The sequence below is a fragment of the Lampetra planeri genome, chromosome 37 (genome assembly GCF_965212315.1).
Source record: "Lampetra planeri chromosome 37, kcLamPlan1.2.h2, whole genome shotgun sequence".
Classification (NCBI taxonomy): domain Eukaryota; kingdom Metazoa; phylum Chordata; class Hyperoartia; order Petromyzontiformes; family Petromyzontidae; genus Lampetra; species Lampetra planeri.
In genome coordinates, this window is record NC_136143.1 from 6162121 (window position 1) to 6174080 (window position 11960).

At 50.0% G+C, this 11960-nt stretch overlaps 1 protein-coding gene across 1 annotated transcript; it reads left to right on the top strand.

Moving 5' to 3' along the window:
• The first annotated feature begins 1721 nt into the window (after positions 1 to 1721).
• LOC144730827 (uncharacterized) lies at positions 1722 to 10026 on the top strand. Its single transcript, XM_078611602.1, has 9 exons — positions 1722 to 1785; positions 2826 to 2996; positions 3129 to 3215; positions 3590 to 3633; positions 4647 to 4709; positions 6175 to 6210; positions 6832 to 6867; positions 8047 to 8137; positions 9574 to 10026. Exons 1-9 carry the CDS (start codon positions 1722 to 1724, stop codon positions 9684 to 9686), a joined length of 705 nt encoding a protein of 234 aa, XP_078467728.1. The 3' UTR covers positions 9687 to 10026.
• The last annotated feature ends 1934 nt before the right edge of the window (positions 10027 to 11960 follow it).

Here is an 11960-nt window from a genome sequence, read left to right on the forward strand (position 1 = left end):
CTTCTAGCTGGTGGCCCATCCGCCAGCAGTGGCATGAGCAAAACATTTCAGGGCTGCCCCTTGACCTCGTCTCTACCTGTACGTGTGCCTGCTGCTTACGCTTGGGCCAATGTCTCCGAGTGTGTGGGAAGAGGCAATAGAAAGGGTCCGGAGAACGACCGACGGATTTTTTTTCTTTTTTTTAAAGAGAGGTTGTGTTTGGAGAGTGGACCTCCGTGTCTGTGTGTGTGTGGTTTTTTTTCACGTCCAATCATTTGTTTATTTAATGTAAGCAATGCGTGTAATTAGGCAAATTGCGTGTTTATAGTGAACAATGGCGGTCAAGTGCGGTCACAGGATATTGCGAATGAGGTAGCAAAACGCCAGCATGTTACAGGTCACGAATGTTTAATCAAGGCTCTGTGCATGGCTGGTGTGTGTGTGTGTGGGTCGCAACGAGGTCGACTCAGACCCAAATGTGTACCTCGTGCCGATGTGTAAACATCGCCACTGGAGAGACAAAGGCGGCCGGGCGTGGTGCTGGCCACCCACCCCCTCGTCTGCCGTGTCGGCCTTCATAGGTGCTCGCTAACATCACTTGCCCAAAAGTCTGTTATGGCTAAAGGGGGATATTTGTCTTTGTGTTTTAGAGTGGCCACTGCTATAAGCCGGATATGTTGGCTCACTGCCAAAATGCCTGAACCGGTCCCGGGCCTCCCCTAGGTCGACTCAGCCTTAAATGGGTACCTGGTGCGGTGTGTAAACATCGTTACTCTGGGTGACAAATGTAGCCGGGCATCTGTGCAAGTGTGCCGGTCTGTGTACGTGTGTTTCTGCGCGAGAGTGTATGTGTGTGTGTGGATTTTGAGTAAACGTTGAGAGTAAGTGTCCTTTTGCCTTGCCGGGTCGTTATTGGCTGTTTAGGCAGCTGGAATCGAGGGCTAATTTAAATGTCAAACACCCACACACATAAATCCGCGTCCAAAGGCAAAGATCCCCCATATAGCCTTAGTAGACTGTTGGGGCAAGTGCTGTTAGCGAGCACCTATGAAAGCCGGAACGGCACACGAGGGGGTGGGTGGCCAGCACTACGCCCGGCCGCCTTTGTCTCCCCAGTGGCGATGTTTACACACCGCACCAGGTACTCATTTGAGGCTGAGTCGATCTGCGTGTGGCCCAGAAACGGTTCGGATAATCGTCACTGGTGTTGGTGGCCGTGAGCGGGAATGGAACTCGGGTGGCCGGGTTCGCAGCGCAGTGAGCTAACCGCTACACCCCCCTCCACACACACAGGCAAAAGCCCCCCGTATAGCCTTAATAGACTGTTGGGGCAAGTGCTCTTAGCGAGCACCTATGAAGGCCGGAACGACACACGAGGGCGTGGGTGGGTGGCGAAGACCGACACACATACATATAACACACCCTCGCTCGCACATGCACACGCCCGTACACACACGCTCATAAACACATGGTCGCACATCTGCGCACAGATGGCTGACCCAACAACAAATAAAACAAAAACATACGTACTCTGTGTTCCGTAGATCGAGTTCTCGATGTTAATTATGGCACGGTTTTACAAGAGTTTTTATTCCGTCACGGGTCGGAATGCGACGAATCATCGATTCATCATCGATTTCAAAAGACGCACAAAAACCTCATCTGATTCCTACGCTCACGACACGTGCATCGATCGATTGTTTCACAAGTAGGCAAAGGCGCTGCCCTGCAGCTGCTTGCTCATGCCCCTGCTACCGGAAGGGCCTTCAACTTCTCTGGAGCCCATAGAGAAGCCCTCGCCGAAGGGTACTTGGCCTACTCTTTCCTGCACGCTGCCCGGGCGTCTTGGAGTCGGTGGGAGTTACCCACATGGACTAACTGCGGGGTGACCCTCCGTACTTCTGGAGTGGACAGAGTCGGGGTGGAGGGGCCGGAGTGGTGGTGGTGGTGGTGGGGGGGGGGGGGGGGGGTAACTGCCGCGCCGGGAAATCGAAATGCAAGTCCCGTGTGCTAGCCATGACACCACGGCAGCGTCCCTGTTCACGAGTAATGCAAATCAAATGCGGATATTCTCAACACGTAAGTTATCATTTTATTACATTTCCATCGGTTTTTGTATCTCTCTGCGTTCACTGCGTTTTCTTCTATGAACCCGCCACGTTTTCGTTTCACCCCCCCCACACACCACCACCATATCTCTCGTGCAGATGAGACATATTGTCCCAGTCGACTCAGCTTTTATATATATATTTTATAATTATGGAATGAAGGACCCCGCTGCGTGATGGTTTAGCCACACTGGATGTTGCAATCCTCGAGGATCGCCCGTTCCCATTCGATTCCCCGGGGCGGCAGTTTGAAAACACCGGGCGAGTTTATTCCGCCTCTGACCACCCAGCGGTTACAAATGAGTAGTCCCGCCGGTCCACAAGAGATGGCACGTGGTGGGGTAACGTGTGGGGGGTGCACACACCTCTTTTAACAACGTCTGGTCAATGTGGAAGAGTAGACCAATTACCCTTGAGGGTTCGCCCCCTAGTTGTCGGGGGGGGGGGGGGTGGGGCGGGGGGGGGGGAGGCTTCTACCAGCAGTGGAATGAACAAGCAATTGCAGGGCTGCCCCTTTATCTTTTTACCCTCCTCAGCCCGTACCCGTGAGTTGCCACTGACAACAGTAGAGGCGCGCGTCTGATGTGTCTTGCGTCACCTCTGGCAGTTATTGGAGATTTAAGCACGAAAATAAATATATAGACTGAGCGGACAACATTGCCCTTCTGGGACACCGCTCACGGCGCTCGCTGTAACGTACTGACAGTGTGTCCATCTCGTTCTGCTGTTGCATTGCAGGCCGGCCCGGCGTGGCGGGGCGAACCGGCCCCACCGGTGGGCTGGGTCCTGTGGGACCGCCTGGAGGAATAGGGGTCCCCGGCCCCCCCGGACTCCCGGGGTCTCCCGGACCTCCTGGACCCTCTAGTCCCACGTCGAGCAACCAGAACGTGGCTCTGGCTCGAGGAGAGAGTAAGTGATCGCGGGAGACGCGGTCAATCGTTGCGTTCGATATTCACGAATTAAAAAAATTCATAAAAAACAAAAAAATCCGTCGAATAGATCACGCAGATCATTGATCAACGTCACGTGACTGTTCGGCAGGGAGCCGCCTCCCCCACGTGCACGCTGACGTGGTACGAGCGGGGGATGTGGGGCCCATCGGCACCCCCGGACCCATCGGACCCCCAGGTACATCACCTGTCACCACAATCAACATCATCATCATCAGTCCATCACTGCTATCATCTTCTTCATCATCATCATCCTTACCGCACCACTGTTTTCAACACCGGTACCACCACCATCATCATCGTTGTCATTATCTGATGATTGTGATTATTCTTTGGGTCTTTCGGTAAAGCCATGTAGACAGAAAAATAAATAAATACAATTTTATTTTTACATACAAATAGAAATTTGTATATTTATTTATTTTCTATCTACGTGGCTTTACCGAAAGACCCAAAGAATATAAATTCCTGCAGTCGCGAAAGCTTTAAGTCAAGATTACATTGTGATTCTTATCTTCCCTCCCCCTCCCCACTCTGCCTCTGTGTGCACAGGAGATCCCGGTCCCCAGGGCCCTCGTGGTTTCCCAGGGAGGGATGTGAGTGACCTTGACCCCTTCTCTCGGGGTTAGGGGGTGGGCGGGGGAGGGAGGGGCGCGGGGGGCGGGGGCACCGGGGAGGGGGGGGGTAATCATCGACTGTACGCCTCGAGTGACTGCACCAGAACCCTTAAATATCAATTTTAAAAAATCTGCAGTAAATTACTCAAATTGGGTTTGCCCGCAATAATAATGTCTGTTCTTCTACAAAGCGGTAGTTGCGTTCCTGAAGAACGCCGCGTTATGGGAAAAAAACGCCTTTTAAAATATAAAATAAAGAGTAAATCACAGTCCGCGATAGCACGCGAGATGCGTACGCAGGCTGAACAAAGACTGAGGCGTGTGGGTAGCATCTAGAAGCATCCAGCAGCATCCCGTCTTGTGCGCTCCTACGCCGAGGCAGCCGTACGACTACTCGCGCGACGCGGTTCCATTCACTCAATCGCGTTACATCCAATTCGCGTCTGTTATGAACAAAAAAGTGTTCTCTGATGTTCTTAGGGTTTTTTCCGTAAAGTCACGTAGGTAAAACATTAAAATTAATAAAAGTAAAATAGAAGCTTGTGTTGCCTCCGAAACGTCGGGATTTTTATTTTACTTTTATTTTACTTTTATTAATTTTAATTTTTTACCTACGTGACTTTACCGAAAAAACCTAAGAATATGAATCCTTGCAGTCACGAAAGCTTCAAATCTAGAATTGTTCCCGGATATATTCTTCGCGTGAAATCCAATTCGCGTTATGACTGTTTCATCATTTTATATAGCGTCATTCATGCCAGCGGCATCCCACAACGCTGTACGTTAATTATGCACAAGGATCAAATCTCATACACGCAGATGTCTACGCCCATAGCAGCAGCAGCAGCAGCATCGCCGCCTGCTGTGAAGGTTCGGCAGGACCCTCCAGAAAGAGAGTCGTGATTCTCAGCAAGGGCTCTCCCTGGTGACCGAGCGTCTATCGCGCCCGCGAGAATAACGACCGCGCGTGCTGGTTCTTTCGCCTCTGTCAGGGTCTCCCAGGGCCGGAGGGGAGACCTGGGCTTCTGGGACCTAGGGGAGAGAAAGGCGAGCTGGTGTGTAGTAGTCATTGTAGTAGCCGTGGTACACGGTCACCCTAACACATTCGTCCGTGACACCGATTCCCCCCAAAGATGATAAAAAATATTTACTGTGCTCGGGAACATTTCTGGCAATGGCCCTTCTATCTACGGGGATGCTTTTGCCAGTGCCGTGTCACAGTGGTGAAGAATCTATGAAGAGGCTTTAACCTTTCTTGCAATAAAACAGGTTTTAAAATGTTCGAACGCCAAATTGATATCCCTGTTGCGAGGCATCAAGCCTGCATCGACCACACGCAGTTGTGGCGTAAAACAAAGCATGCAATCAAACATGCTCTGAAAAATAAACGCGTTGTCTTCGAAACTGATTGGCTTACGCCAGAGACAGCCATCTTTAAGCCCTCGTCTCACCCGTGTCAGGCCAGAGAACGCCAAAAAGGATGCCTTGCAATAGCTATCTAGTTGGTGGTTGAACATTTCAACACCTCCTGTTGTAAAATTTTGATTTAAAGCTTTCGTGACTGCAGGGATTCATATTCTTGGTTCTTTCGGTAAAGTCACATAGAAGGGAAATAATAAAATAAAATAAATGCTGTTCTTGTTTAAATATTTTTATTATATTATTTCCCTTCTACTTTACCGAAAGAACCAAGAATACCTCCCGTTGTATTGCCAGAAAGGATAAACACTTCTTATTTATTCATGAGTTGTGATACTGGCAAAAAATGTCCCATAGATATCATTGCTCAAGCCGAGCTATTAATACTTGCTTTGTGGTTTTTGCTGTTCGCCTTTTGGCGTCCTCTCTAATCTGACGCCGGTGTAGACCTCTCAGTTTCAAAGCCCATGCTACATTACACCAGAGCATGTTTGTCTGCATGTGTCGTCACAAGTATGCGTGCTTAATGCAGACTAAATGCCTTGCAATGTGTCTGTATTTGGTGTTTGAAAATCTTTGCCCCTCCTGCCTGTTGTATTGCCAGAAAGGGATAAAGCCTCTTCTTGTTTTTTCACCACCATGGCCCTTAAACACGGCAGCAAGATCCTGCACAGACTTGTTCAGAGCATGACCCCCCCCCCCCCTTACTTAGCCGAGCAATATATTTCTGACCTGATGTTTGTTCCTGACCCCGTGTGTTGTCTCCGTCAGTCTTCTCAGTGTAATGCCAAGCATGCCGCTTCTCCCCTTGCATCTTTGCGCACTTTTCCACCCGTCGTCCCATTCATCGTTGTTCGTGTGCAAGTTTCTGACACCGATTAATATCGATTTGTGTCATTGTTATGACGCATAATTTTCACCAATTATGAATGACCGTTGGTATAACTATCATTGGCATAAATGATCAAAGTCTTTTAAGATTCACAATTTTGGCTGTGAGTATTGTAATGCTGATATGGTATAGCCTCACATCCCACACCACGTGTTCGGTGAAGCTGCCCGGCAGATTTGTAAGCGTGCTATGTCTCTTTCGGCCACCAGGGGGAGCGCGGAGAGCGAGGATCGCGTGGTCCCCAGGTACAGAGGAAAGAATAACCTCCATTCTCTCGGCTTCAGTCTGTCTCTTAGGGGACGTCCATAAATGACGTCACGCACCTGGGGGGGGGGGGGGGTCAGACGTTTGTGACGATGTGTGACAAGTGGGGGGGGGGGGTTGAGAAATGTGACGTCGCATCAAAATGTGCAACTTTAAATAAATATAGACAACACGTTCTACTTAATTAAATAGACGTTTTAATAAATGTTTTCTCCTACAATATCAGAGTGCAGCGCCACATTAAATACGCACTACAATTACACTATGAGACCTCCTTTACCAGTGGCAAAATATAGTAGTAGGTTTTTACCCTTTAAACTGGTACAAAAAACTGACACCTTTATTCAAGGCATCATGTTTGCAATAACCACAACACAAGCAGTCAAAATGCTCCGGTGTGGGCCGCGTGTGAACAACGCAACGCTGGCGGTGAATGGGGTTGCGAGTGAGCTAGAGAGAGAGAGAGCTTTGCTCTGTTAAGAAGCCTTAAATGTCGATGAGAACCGGCCAATTACAAAGCCTGTGACTACCGCTCATGGCGTTATTGTCGGTGTTGCGTTGTCAGATTTTACAATCGGCGTTGTGTTTCTCTCGTTGTGCAGGGTGACACTGGAGCGAAAGGGAGCAAGGGGGAGTCCGTGAGTGGAACCTGGATTGTTTGTATCATTTTTAAATCCTTCGTTTGTCCAGGCAAGCCTTGCCGCGTCTCGAGACTCGTGCTTAGCAAAGTCCTGCCTGGGATGTTTGGCTAAATCGGTTCTTTCTAATGCTACAGATGTCAGTGATGTTGGAACATGAGTGCCGAGCGATATTCGAAACGTTCTTTGACACCCCATTTTTCAACACTTGCACTGACCGGCATAGTGACATTTGGTCAATCAACCCCCTCACCCCACCATGACCGGCACTGCTTGTGGATTGGCAAAGAGTTGTAAATTATCACGTCAATGTCACCTGTTTAACCCGGTTGAGAATGAAAGAGGCCAGCATAGTCTCATTTGCAAGAGTGACCTGAGTTTTCAAGAGTGTATTAGTTTCTATTATATATGTCGGTTTTTTTTTGTCCCAAAGTATTTTATTATTAAAAAAAACGATAAACACGTGATATGAAAGGGGGTTGTGACACCAGCACAACCCACGGATTACGGTGCAATGGAAACCTGCCAAAATCCGCATGTTTAAATAAACCCTACAACCCCCCGGTGCCTTCCTAAGTTCTGATACCCCTGTAGGAGAAGAAGGGAAGAGAGAGGGGGGTGCCTAAATGCCCTCGTGAATGCTCTTAAGAATCCATGCCCACTGCAGGAGAGGTAGTGAAGGGGTTTCGTGTTTGGTGGTGAGCTTCCTCCCTGCCCCTTAGTTGTGCACTCAAGACGCTCTCTACAGCAGCAATCTTTGACAATTTATTGGACCATTCCTGCAGTGTTGGGGGAGCGTGACTCTTTCCAGTTGGCTATAATGGTGCGTTTTGTCAACATATGTGGTTTTAATGTTGTCTGTTTATTGGGCTCATGTGACGCTCCCTGCAGCAATTACATTCGCCGCAATGTGTTTTGGGTGATTTTTGTCGTTTTAAAAAAACGATTCTTGAAAAAAAAAATCGGAACCCAGAATTGCGTCAGAGAAAGAGCAATGAGTCAATGGAATCCACAGACTTGGCTAGAATTGCGCCCAGGTTGTCGTCGTACTGCACATTGAACTTCTTTCGCGCCGTACGTAGCCAACCACGCTCATCGGAGGTGCGACTGAGATTGACGTGAAATAAGAATGCTGACGAAAACATTTTACACTGTGACCCCCCCCCCCTCCCTCAACAGTCCGACGGCTGGCAGGCCTTCCAGGAGCTACAGGCCGAGTTTCAGCTGCTGCTGCGTCGCGTGACTCTACTGGAGGAGATGGTGTGGCCAGGTGAGATCACCTTGTGCCTTTCGGGTGAGATCACCTGTGAGTTCAGGCGAGATCACCACTGAGTTCAGGTGAGGCTACCTGTGAGTTCAGGCGAGATCACCAGTATGTTCAGGCGAGATCAGTGAGTTCAGGCGAGATCACCTTGTGAGTTCAGGCGAGATCAGTGAGTTCAGGCGAGATCACTAGTGAGTTCAGGCGAGATCAGTGAGTTCAGGTGAGATCACCTGTGAGTTCAGGTAAGATCACCCTCCAACGATCCTCATCCGTGCCCATTTCTCAACTTCACGCACGACCCCTATACCCGACTGCCTTTCATTCACGCTGCACCCATCAGACACCCTCACTCACCATCACACTCCACCTTATTCCGCCTCGCATACCCCTGCAACATCAGCTCCATTCCCAGCCCCTGTCCCTCCACCCATTCCATCGCCTTCCTCACTGAACACCGTCGGATTGCATCTTAAAGCGCACCTGGAAGAGGGCGCGAAATCAATGCGAAATAATAGAATAGAATTTGATCGCCGATGCATCTCGAGGCGGGAGCGCCCCCTGGTGGCAGCGGGCGAGCGTCGCAGGCTGCGAGTTCAACGAGACGGTGGCCGCGGCGTGCGAGATTGGCAGGTTGGCAGATCGCGGGGGAGGCCTTCGTCCATGTCAGCGGGGGGGGGGGGGTAACATCCATGAAGTGCCAGCGATGACGACGGGCCCTGGCACAAGGTTCCCCGAGTGCCAGTCCTCACAATCGTGCACGCTGGCGGTCGCCAAACGCGTCCCACGATTCTCACGAGGAACTAAGAATCAGAATATGAATTTCGATGTAAAGCTTTCGTGACTGCAGGGATTCATCTTCTTGGTTCTTTCGGTAAAGTCACGTAGAATGGAAATAATAAAATAATGAAAGAAAACATAATAAGATCATTCTCACGACGGCTGCTTGCGTTGTGGCCGAAACGTCGTGAGAATTATCTTATGATGTTTTATTTTATTATTTTATTATTTCCATTCTACGTGACTTTACCGAAAGAACCAAGAAGATGAATCAAAATATGTATTCGTACTGGAGGAATCCGAGGAGCTGCGAAGATCGTTTTCACAGATGTCCAACTCTCTGGGTCACGTGGGACGCGCGAGCGCTGTACACACGTGCACGCACGACATCTCTCAAGCTGAATCGGGGCTACCCTCTTACGTGCACGCCATCAGGCGCGCGCGGTGTGCGCCGATTGAATTCGTATCCGAACGGCGGCGGTCGTGCATGCAGGAGAGATTACCCGTGAGCAATGACCACACTGGATTGTTGGGAAAACCTTCATAGAGCAGCAGGAAGGTGGGTGCAGTGGCATCTATGGCATTGCCTGCAAATGACCTTTTGACCTTGCCAATCCCCCATCTCTTCCTTCTTGCCCCCCCCCCTCCGCCACCGGGACATCCAGAGCCACTCCCGGCCGGCGAGGCAGAAGGTGGAGTCGACGCTGGTCGTCTCCTGGAGCTCAGGAGGAGGAGGGTGGCTCCACGCACGCCCGGACAAGCGACCTCGGTGGCCTGAACCGCGCGTCGCGACCAAACACAAAAAAAAACTGGAAAGGCCACGGCAGGCCCGGTACTGGAGCTTGCGCGCTACGGGTTAGGGTTGCCACCTGTCCTGGTTTTCCCAGGATTATCCTCATTTTTGGAGGTAGCTGCTGTCCTTGGGAACTATGTAAACCTTCCCGGGATATCAAAAGTCTCAGTTCCGTAGTTACAGTACGAATAATAATAATAGTGGTACACAGCGCAAGGCAATGCATTTACATGTGGTTCTCCTCTCTCGCGGTATTGTGAGATATTCTTCTCATTCCCATGACACATCCCGGTTTTTTTTGGACCTCATAGGTGGCAACCTTAGCTATGGGGCAGGGGTGGTGTAGAGGGGGGGGGGGGTTGGGGAGTGGTGGGGAAGGTGAAATTGACAGCTGTATGTTCTTAGCGGAGGGTGGTGGGGTGGGGGGGGGATGTACACCACATCCAGTGTCCCTCTCACTATGGCTCTGGCTACTACTACGAGTCACGTGCCACCCTACTGCACGCGACCAGCGACTCGGAAAACGATTCGGTGACAAACTTGGCCCATGGCTGTAAAACTCTCCCCACTTGGCTCGAAGCGCTGCCTCTAAACGGGGGAAGAGGCACAGAGTAAGGGGGCAATGCTGCTCTTTAGTCGAGAGGCAGAAACCCGATTGAATAAATATTTGATGGGGGCGGGGGGGGGCACTAGGTTTTCAGTTAAGGGTAGGAACAAGCAGACCAAGCAGAAGGTTGATAATAGTGGCTGTCTTCTGTCAACCCCTTGCATATTGCTACCAACAAATGTCAGCTGGATGAAGTGTGTGCAGGGACTCCGCTACTTACGAACTTTCAAAGACACGAACAAACTTGTGCAATCTTGAATTGATCTTGATTTGAAACTTGTCCAGTTGCCTGTTCGGACTGAGAGTCGTAAGTTCAACCGCCGCGCAATAGATGGCGGTGATTGCATCTGTATTTACAGAACATGAAGAGCCAGTGGCATCAACATCTACGGGACATTATGCAACTTTTAGAGTACACGCCGTAACATCACGTTTGGAATAAACAGGGGTAAAGTTGGGACTTTCGAACAAATCGACTTACGAACAGAACTCTGTAACGTAACTCGTTCTTAACTAGAGGAGTTCCTGTAAATGCTTGGTCCACGGCCTTCAAAGGCCAACAGCACTTGCCCCTATAGTCTGTTAAGGCTGTATGGGGGATGTTTTCTTGTCTTGTATCTCTCTGCTCATTTCTCTCTTGATGGTCCTTCGCCGGTAGTGGAAATTCCACATTCCTATGGCAAGGGCCGGTCTGTCCACAGCATAACCCTAATACTAAGCTGGTCTTGCCTCGCCTTGCAGAGATAATACGGTTAAGGGCAGAAATGCCAAGCGCGTGTAGTGACCCCGCCATTATGTCCCCATAACATCCCAGATCATCTCCACTGCCATTCCCTGACCAGCTGTGGGAATTCCACGTTTCCATGGCAGGGGTCAATCTCTCCATAGGACGGTCACTTGTTCACATCCCACAAAGCGGTATATATATTTTATCACCCCCTAGATAGGTCGTCCACAGGATGCCGCCGTGGCAGTGATGATGTTCGACGCTCGTGTTGGCGACACGGTTAACGGTGCAACGTCGCGTATCTGATCCTCTTATCCATCCTGTCCAATTAACCGCCCACGCCGAGTGGAGGATTTTTTTTTTTATATCAGCGTGGTGTTACTGACATGTTTCGATCTTGTTCGTCTCTAGTTCCCGTCTTCTCTTCGTGTTCAGACGATGAAGCCGAATGAGATCTCTCCACCCCCCCCCCTCCCTGTCTCACGCCAGCTTCACGCCCTCCTCCACCCTTGTGTCGCACTTTTATTTTGTTCTGAATTCTTATTTAATATCCGTCAATTCAGCGCACCGTTGCTCTCCCTCCGTTGCTTTACATATCGGGTGCCGCGGTGGCTAGGAGATGTTAACTCCCTCGCCGGGTGTGCAGAAGGTCGTGTGTTCGACCCCCGACCCTGACGCCTGCTGCTGTAAATTTGGAGTTTTCATGTCTCTCTCCCCGTGGTCGCGTGGATTTTTACTCCAGGGCTTCCCTTCACGTTTAGAGACATGCCTTTTGGAGTATATGGCTGCTGTACATTTCCACATCGTAATCCACTTCGTTTAGCTTTCATTTTTGGCCAGGACGCTTCTGAAACAGAGCTATATATCTCACTGGGCCTTACCCGTTAAAATAAAAAAAAGATAGTTTAGTTTTTATCTCCATGCG

What these genes read in the sequence shown, in the direction of transcription:
- LOC144730827 (XM_078611602.1), top strand. Translation starts at nt 1,722, where the DNA reads ATGCCCCTGCTACCGGAAGGGCCTTCAACTTCTCTGGAGCCCATAGAG. An exon ending in GGCTCTGGCTCGAGGAGAGA is followed by an intron (nt 2,997 to 3,128) that starts GTAAGTGATCGC and finishes ACTGTTCGGCAG; the next exon opens with GGAGCCGCCTCCCCCACGTG. An exon ending in GGAGGAGATGGTGTGGCCAG is followed by an intron (nt 8,138 to 9,573) that starts GTGAGATCACCT and finishes CGGGACATCCAG; the next exon opens with AGCCACTCCCGGCCGGCGAG.